This window comes from Rhea americana, unplaced genomic scaffold (assembly GCF_003343005.1).
Source record: "Rhea americana isolate MKP2758 unplaced genomic scaffold, rheAme1 scaffold_119, whole genome shotgun sequence".
In the NCBI taxonomy this organism is placed as follows: domain Eukaryota; kingdom Metazoa; phylum Chordata; class Aves; order Rheiformes; family Rheidae; genus Rhea; species Rhea americana.
The window spans coordinates 1,990,392-2,005,276 of record NW_028185250.1 but is presented as its reverse complement, the minus strand read 5'-3'; the positions used below and the strand labels follow the sequence as shown (position 1 = coordinate 2,005,276).

The window sequence follows — 14,885 nt, the reverse complement described above, 5'->3', positions numbered from 1 at the left end:
TTTTTTTGTGCCTAAAAGGCTAGTCTTGAGGTATGGAATCTCGCTGAATGTTTTATGGTTTGTGAATGAATTCAGTATGAACCTGTCTTTAATAATGGTTCAACAGTATGCATAGAAAAGATTTTAATGATACAGTAAAGATAACACACTAACAACAAAATTAGCATATAACAACATTAAAACATGAGAACAAAATCACCTGAAAGAAAATTTTAAGGACCAAGAAAGCTTAACTTGTAGATTTCCTAAAACATGCTGCAACCATGAGAAATAACTCTGAAGTCAAGCTTAAGCTGCAGGCATAAAATGTGCTGATTTGGTACCAGTAAAATCAATACTGACAAAGTGTCAGAGCTTCATAAGCAGTATACCTTGGAAATAGCACTGGCAACAGTATGAGGTTATTTCATAATTACTATTAATACACTATATCTAGAATATTATGAATACAAAGGATGTAGTGAGGGGAAGAAATTTCCCCCAGAGCAAAGAGGAAATAAAGCTAAAATTGGGTGATGTTTAAGAAATAAAAAGTAGCCAAAAGAATTTTTTGACCACCTCAGTTGTTATCCTGCACTTGAACACGCAAATGAAGACTTTGATTTCCCATACAGTTTGGATTGCCATCCACTTTGGCATTAGGAAACATCTACTATAAAATTCCCTACTCTCGAGATTGCAGGAACTGTTGCTATGAAGCCTCAGGAACATTGTGTTTTAATTCCTAGAATAATCATATTTAGCCTCTGTAAATCAGCTTGAAAAACTCTTCTATCCATATAAAGTACTCAGTAGACAAGACTTATCTCCCTGAAAAACGTACTTCCTACATCTCCAGACTTCAGTGGAGGTTCTCTTTGTTCCTAACAGTAGCTTTCTCACTACTACTGTTAAAGCATTTCATATCAAGTAGTAAAGTCTGTTAGCATTTCAGTCCTCTCTAATAGTACAGAGAATTCTGGAAATTTAGACAAATTCTTGGCCTACATAATGAGCTGCAACATGTCCCCATAACAAGGGGACATAATTCACTGAACCTTATGAATAATCTTAATGCAAAAACTAAGATATGTAATTCATGAACAGATTATTTATAATTTGTTATGGTACTTTGGTCTAATTCTATAGTGACAGCACCATCTGATTAATAAAATAGGTTTTTTTCATCTTGCCAGGCAACTAACTTTCAGAGAGTCTAACTGGTAAATTCTCTGGGATTATTTATATTTACCATTGTAAGGAAAATTCCAAACTCTGGATTTAAATCTACAGTGTCTCCATCAGAAAAAATGAACTGCTTTTTTCTTTCTTTTCTTGCTGTTAAAATAATATAGATTTGTTGTGCTGCTACTGATAAGACAGGCAGCTCAATTCGGTTGAATTCATCAAAACATCCCCAAGATCCAGACTGTGCAAGACCTAAAACAGAGACAAAAATTTGTTATCTGTTGGTCTTCATGTGTATTTGAGACTATGGGCTACATGTCTTTTCCTGCAATCAATGAAGTAAGATCAGATTTTTTTTCCAGCCATATGGTCAAGCTGTATCTGAGTATTTATATTTATAACCCTTTAATCCGAGTATTTTGATACCGATATTCAAATTGAGTTGATACTAGTTGATTTACACAAAATGTTTAACAGTGAATAATAACCAGAAAAAAGACTTTTGATCTCCTGGAGCATTGGGCAGATCTTTGAAACAAATCTTTCTGTGAATGGAGCATTTTACTGTAAAGCAGCAATTAGATTCTGTTGCAAAAGCAATACTATTAATCTAAAAGAGAAAAAGAAAGAAAAAAGTGAATTAGAACTACAAGAGAAGGTATAAAATGTTACAACAAAAAAGTCCTACAGTTTTTTATTTACATTTGTGTGTTCCATCCTTGATAATTCTAATCTTATGATCTGAGAGGTGTTAAAAACTGAAATTATTTTTGCACTAATTGGAGTTTTAAATAAACATTGATCACCACAAGTCAGAAAATATTTGCGCATATATCTCGATGCACAATCATCAGCATCTTAAATCCACACTAAACTACATGTTTTTCATGTAATGCTACAGAATATTAACAATGAAGTGCAGGCAATGCTCTGTGTGAATTTGTATACGAAAGGAAGAGAGGAACATAGAGAAAGGAAGTGGAAAAGAAATATAGAAACACTACATTAAAATCAGTAACGTTTTCATGAAAGATTAATTTCACAGTTGCCCAATTTCAGTTTGTAAAAGTAACTTATGTATTTAGTAGCAACCAAGAGAATTGCTGTTCTTTCAGCAATATTTTCATGATAAAATTTCTAGCAACTTTTTTTTTCAGATAGTATTGAAGTACTAGTATGTGGTAGTTTACTTTTACATATATTGAAAGACAGTTAACCAGAAGTGAAAGATTTAACTAAATCATTCAGGGTACATTACTATTACTTATTTAAGACTAAATCACTTCAAAGTTATTCTGTCGTAACTTCAAAGATTTTTAAACTTAGAATAGCTTGACTTGCAAAGAGGCAATATATTTATATATCCATGGCTTTGGGCACTTTTCTGCCAGAATTATTTGCCTGTTAGCAAAAACAGAAATCTGAATAGTTTCACTCCTTATTTTTCAATATATGCAATAGTATACATTTGAAAAATGTATACTCATGAAGCTCAACAAGTCCTGTATTAGGGACAGAGTATCTCAATGCAACAGTATAGGCCGATTGCTGACTGGCAGCTTTGCAGAAAAGAATTTGGGGTCTTTGTTGACCACTAACTGAACACAGATCAGCAGCGTGCCCTTGTAGCCCAAGAGGCTAACTGCATATTGGGCTGTATTAGCAAGACTGCAGTCAACAGGTTGAGGGAAATCGTTTTCCTTCTCTCCTGAGCACTTGTGAGACAACATCTGAGTATTGTGTCCACTCTGAGGTTCTCCCATACAAGACACTGACATACTGCAGTAAGCCCAGCAGACAGCTGCCCTGATGTTTGGGGCCTGGAGAACATGATGTAGGGAAAGAGGCTGAGAGAACAGGGTTTGTTCAGCCTGAAGAGAAAGCTAAGTTCAGCCTTTTGCTGTTGACAACTACCTATAGGGAGGGTGTTGAAAAGATGGAGTGAAACTCTTCTCAAAGATGGACAGGGGATGCACAAGAGACAATAGACGCAAGTTACAGTGTGGGAAATTTCAACTCAATATATCTTAAGTTAAAGAATTTTTACCACTGAAATAGGAGCCCAAAGGTGATATGAAATTTCCATCCCTGAAGATACTCAAAACTTGACAGGTCGTAAGCAACTTGATCTAATGATCTGTTCTGAGCAGCTGGTGAAATCAGATAACCTGTGAAGGTCCCTTCTATCCTACATGATTCTGATTCTATGAAGCCTTACCTTTGAAAATTCTACCCAAACCTCTGAAGTCCATTTGATCAGAGCAGTTAAAGACTACTACGTATTTTCCCAGAGCCTTTCCCATGTCTTTCGTTGTTTCTGTTTTACCAGTTCCAGCTGGTCCTGCTGGGGCGCCTCCCATGTTCATTCCCAAAGCCTGAGCTAAAGTTATATAGCACCTATAAATGTTAATTCATATTATTAAATAATATGGAATATATATTTTTATATGTGTATATATATAAATATAACAATAAGCTATATGACAGATTCTACAACTGTTATGTTGAACTATCACTTCCTCAAAAATCAGTTCCATTGGTATCATGGAGACTACAGGAAGTTCAGGGTGGTAAAAGCCACAGAATACACCATTTAATTATAAAATAAAAAACATCTATCTTGCATTTATCTAGCTGGTTACAAACTGTGACTATTAGATGAGCTAACATATTATAGTGCACACAAAGGAATTAAATTATCATTAACTTTTTCATCTGCCTTTTGTGGGTAAAACAAAAAAGCAGATTCTGCTGCTGAATTGTGCCACCTGACCACATTCTTTAGGACCTTATTCTGTACACATTTCATTAGGTTAGATTACCTGGGTTTAAATCCTCAAGCATGAAAGAACAAGGATATATGCCCCCATTCCAGAACATGTAGGTAAAAAATGAAAAAAAAAAAATGGCATACTAGCATGTGACTCTAGCAAGATCAGAAGGTATGTGTTTTACATCAGTTGAGACATACTGAATCTGGCATATCCCATCTAGATTAGGCCCAGTATACTATCTCCAATAGTGTCTGATAGGTTCTTCCCCAAAGCATGGACTAAGAACAAGATGAGAGTAGAAAGACCTTTTTCCTAGTATAGTACACATTCCCGGCTTCCAGTAGTGAGTTGCTTGAGGATGCTATGGGCCAGGTGTTAGTTTTAGTAGTAACTAATAGACCTATTCTCCATGAATCTAATACCTTTTTCCATGCACTTAAAACTTTCAACCTCCACAACATGTGTGGGCACACAGTTTCACAATTTAATTACGAATTATGAGGAAAACTATTTCCTTTTGATTTAAACCTTGTAATTTTATTTGGTGAACCTTCTTTTTTTTTTTTTTTTTTTTTTTTTTTTTTTGAGGGGGCAAAAGGGGGAGCAAGGAGAGGGATTAAAAAAAAATCCCAATTCACCACCTCCACACCATTCATGATTTTGTTGACTTCGGCTACTTCTAAGATACCTAGACTCCATAGACCTTCTTCTTGTATAGAAGCTTTTCCATGCTTCTGAACAACCTTGATGCTCTGCTCCATGCCTTTTCTAATCTTTTTACATTATTTTTGAAATGAGATCTCTAGGGTACAGGCAGATTGTTTTAATGTAGTCAGATAACATATCGTTCCATTTTCTATTCCTACCTAACATTCTATTTGACTTATGGGTCACCATTGAGCTTTAAGCTAATGTTTTCAGAGGACATTTCATACCTACTGAGTAACATTTTCTAATGTAGTGCTGCCACTGTAAATGCTGACAATGTCAAGTACATTCAAGTTCTCTTCATTTGATATGTTATGCCCCATTACTTTAAGCACAGTTCTCTTCTTACTAGTGTGGACCTGCAAAAAATTACTATCTATTGTCTGACTAAGCAGTAGAGCAGAAAGTTTTACGCTACTATTGCCATTTCACATTCTTTGAATTTAATAATAGATAGTTTCAAACTTTTGCAAATACTGAATTCAAACTTAAAAATTCCAATACAAATGCTACTTTATTTTTAATGAATTCTTAAGTTGTCAAAACTACCATTTTAGTTGTAAGTGATTCTTCATTATGATTTTCAGCCATAATAAGTTATTTCAAAGTAATGTTCAAGGAATTAAATGACAAAGTTTCTACACAAATGATTGGGTATCTTCACTGGCAAATCAACTGAACATATCAACTAAACATACTCAATTTTGAATGCATCTCTAATAAAATTATTTCTGTTTTTAATCAATAATTGAAATACAGTTTAATAACTAGTCACTACAGTCTGGCCCTGCTAACCCCCTACAGTCACTGGAATATTTAGTGCCAAACTTGGACTAGAGGGGACTTGATGTTTTCTGACCAATTCCATTAACCAGTAAGAAAATTCATAGTGACATGAAGCTGTTACTTCTACAGATCTGCTGGGGTCAAGGAAAATGTTTGAGTAGAATTTAACACTTAGCATCAAAAATACCTGACTGTTGAGGACAGTACAATCTGCTGCAGAAATGGATTGAGCAATCAAATGTATATGTCACAATAAAAGTCTCACCTCTCTGGAAAAATAAAGGTGGTCCAAAAATTGTACAAATCCAAACTTCTTATAATTAATAAAGTAAGTGCAAGATGGAAGTTATTTTTTGCCAAGGGGATCTTTTGCAAGTGAATCTTTTGGCCTTCTATTTTCTCATTTGGCCAAAGTGACATCTCAAGGAAGAAATACATGAAGGAAGATATTTAATAAAAAGGAAGCCATGACACACTTCAAAGGAAAAATAATTCTCATTGTTGACCGACACGTGATTTTAAATCAATAGTTGTTGCTTGCTTATCTGGCTACAGAGAAACAATGGCAGAAGACTATATGCAGAAGAGGCTTTATCAAAATCTAGATTCTTATGGACAAATCTAAACTGTTTCCCAGAATCAGTAAGAAAAGAGACACTACCTGGTTGTTTTAGACTTTTGGAGATTTTGGTAGCAATAAAATCCTCATAGAATCTTTTATTACAGAATTTTAAACATTTGACTTAATCTTTTTTCAAAATAGAAAGACTATATTAATATACAGTAGAGTATATAATTATCAAGTTCGGTTACTAAATTATATTTTAAGCATGGGAGCTGATATTTTTTGAAGAATTATTAAGCATGCAAATTAGTGACATTCTATTTTACATTTTTTAAAAGAGCATGATTAAGCAAATGAGATTATTTTCATTAATTACCTAGCTCACACAGTACTTAAAACAGAACACACCTCTCTGAAGATACTACGTTAAATAAATATAATATATGTAAATATTATTTATTATGTGTAATTTTTGTTTCTAACCTGTCTGTAAGAGGTGTTATAACCAGACGATCAGTGCAGCCCAGAAATTCATTTTGGTAAACAAAGTCAACATCTGTAATAGATACCAAGACTTGATCGAAATCCTCCTTAAAATAGAATCTAGACTGCTTTAACCATTCAAAATCAGTTGGTGATTTGATGTGCATTTTTACCTTTAAGAAAGTAAATAAATGTACATGTTATATCTGAGCACATTCTTATTGTTCCTGATAGCTATGATATAGACAGTCTGTATTAAGGGGATAAACAGTGACTACTCAAAGTTTTGGTGTTAGTAAACTCAAATATATTTAAGCATTGTACAGTAAGTATAGATGTATGTTAAATGAATATTAACAAATATTCTGATCATTTAAATTTATAAATCTGTCTGTTAATCAAATAAATATTAAATTGCTTTGATAGTGCATCTAACCCTCCAAGTGAAATTAGCAAACACACTCCATTAATCCACTTAATACACTGGAACAATGGGCTTAATAAATGAAATGATGAATATGAGGAGGGAGGCATGAAGGTCAAATTATGTAGAACTTATTCTAGTAAGCTTGTGCTGTCAACAGCAAAAAAAAGTCAAGGATGTAGTATTAAGCGCTGGTATTCCTCAAAGAATACAAGAATGCAAAGTATTTAGAACAATCTGAAAAGTCCAAGCTTGGGACAGGCATCAATTGATAATTTTAGCAGTTGTTTCTGTTTGTCTGTCTGCTGTGTATTCTCCTATGGAGCCAGCAAGAGATTCCAGTAAGTTGCTCTCTAAAGTAGGACAGAAATGAAGAAGAAACAAAGAGAGGTGGAAGATTTTGCTATCATTGCAGTTACCCTGGAACAGGTGGATCTAAAGTGCAATCTAGTGATATCCAGTCCTATTATAACCAGCTACTGAGGTTCTCTAACAAGCCACAAGGAAATTATCTGTGATGATAAAGCCACAACACCCACTCAAATTCAGCATTTTTAGTTATAAAATTAAGAATACAACAACAGGGTTTTTTTTTTAAGAGGGGGTATATTGAAAGATTTGGAATATCAAAACATGTAATTCTTTAAGAAATGGAGAATGTAAATATTCTAGGAAAAACGTAAAGATTTGGATACAAAATGTAGATAACAGAAATAATAGATTTCATTCTAGTTTAAGCAAAAACATACTGTTTTTATGACAGTAAGACTATGCACATCTTTGTCTTATAAACAGATGTACACATGTAATTGTAGCTACCACACAAGAAGGTTATCATTATGACAGAAAATACATTTAATTTTCAGAAATCAAAATCTGTACTTTACCAAATCATCAAAAATATCGCGCTGATGCACATGAATGGTGACCAGGGTTTCAAATTTCACTCTGTCAAACTTGGAAAGGTCATGTGTGGTCTGGCTAATCAATGTATTCAAAATATCCAGAAATCTTGCATTGGTTACTTGCATGATTTTTCTGTCATCTTTAGCATTGTGCAGGGCTTCTTCTGCATCATGTGTCCACAACATCTGAATTCCCAATAATCCAACCTATAAAATTAATGTGTGAACAAATCAAGAATCATTAGTTGAACACTAGACTTACTATTAATGCCTTGGGTATAATAGGAACCATAAATTGTGGCGCAGAGAGTCCCAAATTATCACTGGATCCAGAAAGGGCTGCCTCAATATGATATTGTGCCTGAGTTAAATGGTTCTGCAGTGGAACTGGAAACTCATGAGAAAACACTTAAAGCCTTTTATGAAAATTTATGTCACACAGACAAATGTTCTTGTTCTTCAATTCTCAGTTTCACTTACAAGCCATTGGAGTACTCTATCACTAGAGTACTCCAACATAAACGATCTTAAATTGTGTGGAAAAGTCCCTCTAAAATTCCGCATAGCCAGTTCACAGCAAATTAAAAACCTTCAAAAAAATTCTATGCATATTCTGCTGAACGTGGGATGGATTGCTTTCAGGCTAACATGCTGTCTTGTTGAAAGAACAGCCCACTGAACTACTTCGCTTCGAAATAAATCTAGAGAGTAATAAGACACTGAGTATAAATGGCAGCCTCTGATTTTGATTTACAGTATCAGGCATGTGCATACTAAAACTTGGGATAGACAAGAAGTATGCCATTTTCTTTTTTCCCCTCACATTTTTCATCCATTTACAAAGCAGCAAGACCTAAGACTTTGACTCATTCACTCATTCTATTTTTCTATCTCCTTATACCTGCAATGAGTTCATGGTTACACAGAGACTGTACAGCAGAAAATATTTTACCATTATAGAGCAATTAGTTTATCATTAACAGAGTTGAAGGCAAATTTGTGATAGAATAAAAGATAATGAGAAAAAAAAATTTTGTAGGATTTGTAGTATTCTGACCAGTTTCTTTGATGTTCTAACACAGCTTTTCATTCTCTATTCTTTAAATTTCTTGGCCCAAGCCCATTTTTTCTTCTTCTTCTTTTTGTCTCATATCTGTTCACCATTTTTAACATAGGTAATTCTTAGAATAATTTTTTTTAATATAATCATAACCTGAAAATATTGCATTGGCAAGGCATGGGGAAGAAGATCTCTACAGATAGTAATTAAGACCCTTTTAAATCCCTGAAATTCAAACAAGATAGTCCTTATCCGTTTATAGGAAAGTGACAATTTTAAAATAAATACCTTAAGGTAACACATAATTAGGTTATAAATACACATTTAAACATATAAATATTAAACATATTATGTATAGTAGTATTTTCTATACAGGTTTTTATATGCATATATGTATTCAATAAAATATTATGTATTAAAGAGGTCCAATACCTATTACAGAAAATATAAGATAAACTTTATATTCTCCAAGATAAAACCATTTTAAAGTTTAATTATAAGAAAATATAAGAAATAAAGTTGTTATAATAAAAATATTTTGCTTTATGTACATTAGCAAAACTGAAATCATTAAGGGTTGCCTGCTACAAAGTAAATCCATAATCTTGTTTCCTCTGTGGTTGCTTCCCCCTGTAAACCACACTTTACATGGTTTTTACATCTCACCTCCCCCATCTCAGACTACAAACATAAATCCCCATTCTATATTCTCACCTGGGCTGGGAAATGATTAAGAAAATTCAACAACTGATATCCGGGGTCACTAACTTGGTAATATGCTGCCCTAATTATACCATGCAATGAATTTTGTTGAACACGCAGTAAATCTAGCAACCAAAGTTCTACTGGTCCTTTTGCAATCACTGGAGTGTCCAACTGAAAAATTAATACACGTAAAAGGTACAAAATGGAACATAATTACCAAATGTCTCTTCAAGAAGATTAGTTACGAAATAGTTACTAAATATCTATTCAAGAGAATTACAGATTTAATTTCAATAAACATGGAAATTTATTTACTGAAGATAATCATTTTATTACATTGATCAATCAACAATAATTCAGTTTAATATATACTTATTTAACAATAGCATGATTTATCTACTAAAAAAAATTCTGAAAAATATAAGAAATTCAGAGAATTACTGGAATTTTTTCTCCTTCTCTTGATATGACTGCCATTATGCGATCATAATCCTTTGGGTGAAACTGTACTTCATTTATGTTGTCAGATATGGAAGGCAGATGTGGCTGTAAGGATAAGTAAGAAGTCATTGATGTAAATATACAATATTAACAAGAACAGGAAAAAAAAATCTGAAGTATGGTTATCCTACAATGGTAATTGAACTTCAGGCCATCTGTAAGTAATAATTACAGAAATATTTGTGTTGCATTGTGCCTCTATTAGCTGTTTGTTACAGTTTCCAGAGCTGAGCTAGCAGAACAGATTATATGAGATCTACTATTATATCTCAGTCAGCTCTCAGCAGCAATCCAAATAAGCCAAAGTAAATCTGCAGTATGCAAAACAGGAAAGCCTCACAGGGTACCTTCTCTTAGTTTGACTGGGAAGCACCATGCTTTAGTAAATCATATGACAGGACAGTATTCTAGAGTCTTGAATTTTGAAGAAGATTTTTTAGATTATAGCTATTCACTTCATACTTTATTAAAGACTAAAGAGAGACAAATGAAAATTTCTCTTCCAAGCAAAAGCTACAAGAAGAAAATGGTTACCTTTTACTTCATTAAGTGCTTTTCCATATTTAAAATTGTTAGTTATAAGTCAAAAAAATCACTAAAGATGTACCTGAATTGTATGAGAATCGCTTGCTTGTCCAAGAATTTCCAGAAGGGCAGGATCAGAGACAAAAAAGAATCTAGGAAACAGTAGCCTTTTCTTCTCCAAGTATCTTTAAAATTGAACAAGATTTTTATTAGAATATTTCACCTCTATTTTTTCTACTTAAAATGAAAAGTAAGACTGACATATAAGAATATTTTATTTTCTACAAGTATAGTTTTAATTTAATAAACAGTTGGGCACATGCTAAAGTCAATCTCCAAGGATAGCATTTTAAGAACACACTCAAGTGAAGTTTTGAATAATGAATACTTCTTTTCTTTCTTTCTTTCTTTCTTTTTTTTTAACAAGATTTTAAACATGTTTCACACTGTCACAAAATTATTAGCTCATACATACACAAAGTAAGTTGGTGTCTGCTCACTAACTGTACTGTACTTCCTTAATAGCACCCTACAGATCATGACCCTGGGTACAGATGTACTCTCACAGTTGAAGAAAGAAATACACTAAATGTTAGAATGACCTTTCCAACCATAAATAATTCTCAGGACAGAGTTACATTAATTTTTATGGGTTTTATGTGTATTTTTAAATACATGCCTTATTTTTTTTAATGAATATGGACAGTAGACAGTTACTACCTGCTTTGCCCTCAAGTCTTCCAAGTTTGGTTACTATTTAATTTTACCTGAAACAAATTACACCAACTGCAGTAAAATCTTCCCTTTTAAATATTATAAATACAAACTGCCTTTTTGGAGAGATTATATTTAGTAGTTATCTGAGGAGTTTTGAAGAAAACTAATTACAAGAAGTTTAGACAACTGTTCTCCTATTGCTAGACACTGAAGTATGTTATTCTGAAGAAAGTGGTAACTACAGGCATAATCTGGAAAAAACAGATTTCCTCTCCAGATCTGCACTTAGAAATGTTTTACATGTTCAGCTTGTAACAAAAGTGAGACCAGTTTTATCTTAATTATTCATGACATAATAAGACTTTAAAAACCAAACAATTCATACCCTGTAAGTGATTTCTGACACACTTCCAATTGTTCATGTAAATGAGGGAGAAGTTGCCCCATAGTCTCATCTCCAACACAGCAGTTGATTACATTTGGGTTTTCACGTGCTCGTTGCATTATTTTTATCCATGATTTGTCAATATTCTGAAAACGTTTTGCTTCCTGTATATGATTAAAACGTTAGTACTTTCCTAGAATAGTCTGTTAGAAATAATTACACAATTCTTAATCCATAGTAACAGACAAGTATTTTAAGTCTACCTGGGGCAACTGCTTTGCAATATCTCCCCCTACAAAAACTGCTTCAAGATAAACCCAGAGGTTCTGCACAACCAGCCATTCTTCAATTATGTCAGTAGAGCTGCTTAGTTTATAAATCCAAGTCTGAATTTCCTTTTTAAATGGTGCATTGTATCTAAAATCAAAGAGAGGAAATAAAGATGATTTAATTCTATGCAAAGCTGTTATAAACTAATAAGCTAAAATATTTACACTTGTTTTGCTTAAGACAAAAAGAAAAATCTCCTAAAAACTTTGTATCAACTTATTTATATTCAAATATATTGAGAGAATAGATTGTTGTTACTGTATGAAAGTTTTCCACTTAAGGAAGGTTTTTAATCATCTATTGTAACTTCTGGCCTTTTTTTTTACTAGAAGGATAACATTCCATCCACATTTACTGGTGATTAAGTCTAGTAATACAACTGTTATCTCATTGTGTTTATGATCAACATTCAAAAATTCTGAAATATCATGAAAAAGCATTTTAAAATTACCTATTGCTGAGTAAAGAGCCAAGAATCATTAAACTGTCCTCCATCAAGGTTATAATTTCTGCTGATTCAGTTCCCTTTAACAGTAGCTCTCCTCTCCCTTTAAATGATGAAAAGCTCAGAATTTGGCCTCCCCAACAATCAACTATTTGAGATAGTTTGGCTTCAATATCCTTTTCCTTTGTAGCAGATATGCATATATCCTGCAAAGCACGAACCACTTTTTAGAACCTACATTCTTCAGAAATAAAACCTTTCCTAATATTACATGTCTAATAATGGAATAATTAAAAACAATATGCAAAATTTTATTAAGCAGTACAGTTATGTAACATACAAATGCAGAGACCACTCTACTAATTTTAACTGTAATCTCACTGAAATTAAATGTATAAATAACTGAAAAATGTACACTTCAAAATCAACGCAGGCAGATTCCATTTCTGTGGCTTCATATTTTGCTATTCATGTAGCAGATTCTGTCAGCAGATTTCTGAATCATCATTTTTACATCTTTTTTGGATAGTAGTATGGACTCATTTTCATGTGAACACTCAATCTGATCATATCTGAATTTACAGAATCACAGAGCAATTTAGGTTGCGAAGGATCTCTAGAGGTCATCTAGTCCAACATTCGATCCAAAGTAGAGCTAAATTCAGAATCAGATCACCTTGCTCGAGATCTTATGCTTGTAGTTTAGGCAGATCTACTTGGAATGCTTCCATAAAAATCAAATAAAGTACAAATATAGTATCAGTAACATGTGTTTATTCTATAGAACTTCCTAAACTCTGTTCATGATTTTGTTCAGGTTATGTAGGAGATGTTTTGAAGACATTTGGTTTAGAAGAAGACATAAACATCTAGGAAAGTATTCACATTACATACTAAGTATGGAGTTTTCTGTGTAAAATTTGTGATTTGTTTATAAATCTTCAAAACAATCACTGAGTAAAAAAATAAGTGATCATGATCATCTGAAATTACTAATTTTTTCTGAAAATAAAAAATTAAAAAGCAGAAAAAATGCACATACAAACCTCAATATCATCTTTATGCTTAAGAAGTGGTGCTTCCATGATGTTTCGAAGGCAAAAGGTATCAGATTCTACATCAAACTGATGTCCTGTTGTTTCAGCTATACGATTCCAGTGTCTCTGCTTCATTGCTTTGTTGGTCATCATTTCCAACAAAGGACAAGACTCACTAAAATCATCAATTCTTTTCTTGAGATCTAAAAATGCTTGCCAGTTTTTGAGTCCTTTAGGTAGCTTACGGCACCTTTAGTTGAATTAAATTAATATAGTAGTAAATGCCATGTTTGCCAAGATAGAGAATTTTTTAAAAGTTTTTAAAGCAACAGAGGATAGAGTTTTTTTTTTTTTTTTTTTTTTTTTTTTTTCTTTTCTATGAAAGAATGACTGTAAAATTCCTTCTTGGGTCAATTCACCTTTTAAGGAAAAACTAATACAAATTCTTTCCTAAAAAATGCCTACTATTTAGCAGTTTTAACCACTGATACATTCTTTGTAAATAAACAGAAATACTGCAGTTTGCATGAACACATTTGTCACTGAGATTTTTATCATTACAAACTCTGTATTGGCAAACAGAACTCTGCCAAATAGGTTTATTTCACACATGTAATCCTTGCACAAATATAATATTTGCTTCAACTTACAATAATAGTAATGCACAGGGCACCTGTATATTATCAAACCACTTCTGAGATAGACAGGGATGTCAGAAAGACACGACCACTTTCTCCTCTACTTTGGTAGTGGTCCTGAAACTATTAGCTAAGAAAATGAGAAATGATACACTTCTAACAGAGGGAAAAGGAAAGGAAAAAGAAAAAAAATATTAATTGAATAATTATTTCTTTTACTCCACTTTTATAAATACAACCCACTAAGAATTAAACAGAAGTTGACTCACCAAAGGAATATCCTACTGCAAATAATAAAGTATTCCACCAGCAGGAAAAGTAGTAAAGCCTGGTTCATATTTCCCTTGGTTTTACATTCTTCATCCCTTAACTCTCTACCTCCTACTGAAACAATTTAATATCCTCTATAACCAAGCAAGATACAGCAGTCTGTGTCTGGTTTACAGCTATGTTGGTGCTGCCCAGCTTTCCAGTACATTCATATTAATTAGCTGCCTGATTGCTGTCTAATGTTTAATATCTGCCTGCCTTTCCCTGAGGGGAGAAAAAGTTTTTTTTTTCTCCCTGTTGTAAAATTTTGGCTTTTATAAGCCAAATCTATTTATCTATATTCAAAAAGGCAGAAAAGCAGGAGTACAGGCAGAGTCAAACAGTGGTATCACAGATCACCCTTGTCTTTATGAAACAAGACAGGCTAAAAAGAACTGAATATTTTTTGTTGTTGTTGTTT

General features: G+C 33.0%; 1 protein-coding gene across 3 annotated transcripts in view; it reads right to left on the bottom strand.

Annotated features, from left to right (window-relative positions):
* The window catches only part of DNAH8 (dynein axonemal heavy chain 8), a 158,308-nt gene that overhangs the window by 81,218 nt on the left and 62,205 nt on the right, over positions 1–14,885 (bottom strand). For all 3 annotated transcript variants that reach the window (XM_085319940.1, XM_085319930.1, XM_085319949.1), the window contains 11 exons: positions 13,527–13,767; positions 12,487–12,686; positions 11,969–12,122; positions 11,706–11,869; positions 10,686–10,788; positions 10,019–10,123; positions 9,587–9,748; positions 7,795–8,019; positions 6,484–6,656; positions 3,386–3,564; positions 1,232–1,419 (listed from right to left, as the gene is read on the bottom strand). In XM_085319940.1, the coding sequence (XP_085176066.1) occupies positions 1,232–1,419; positions 3,386–3,564; positions 6,484–6,656; positions 7,795–8,019; positions 9,587–9,748; positions 10,019–10,123; positions 10,686–10,788; positions 11,706–11,869; positions 11,969–12,122; positions 12,487–12,686; positions 13,527–13,767 (1,894 nt within the window). The remainder of the gene's footprint in view (positions 1–1,231; positions 1,420–3,385; positions 3,565–6,483; positions 6,657–7,794; positions 8,020–9,586; positions 9,749–10,018; positions 10,124–10,685; positions 10,789–11,705; positions 11,870–11,968; positions 12,123–12,486; positions 12,687–13,526; positions 13,768–14,885) is intronic.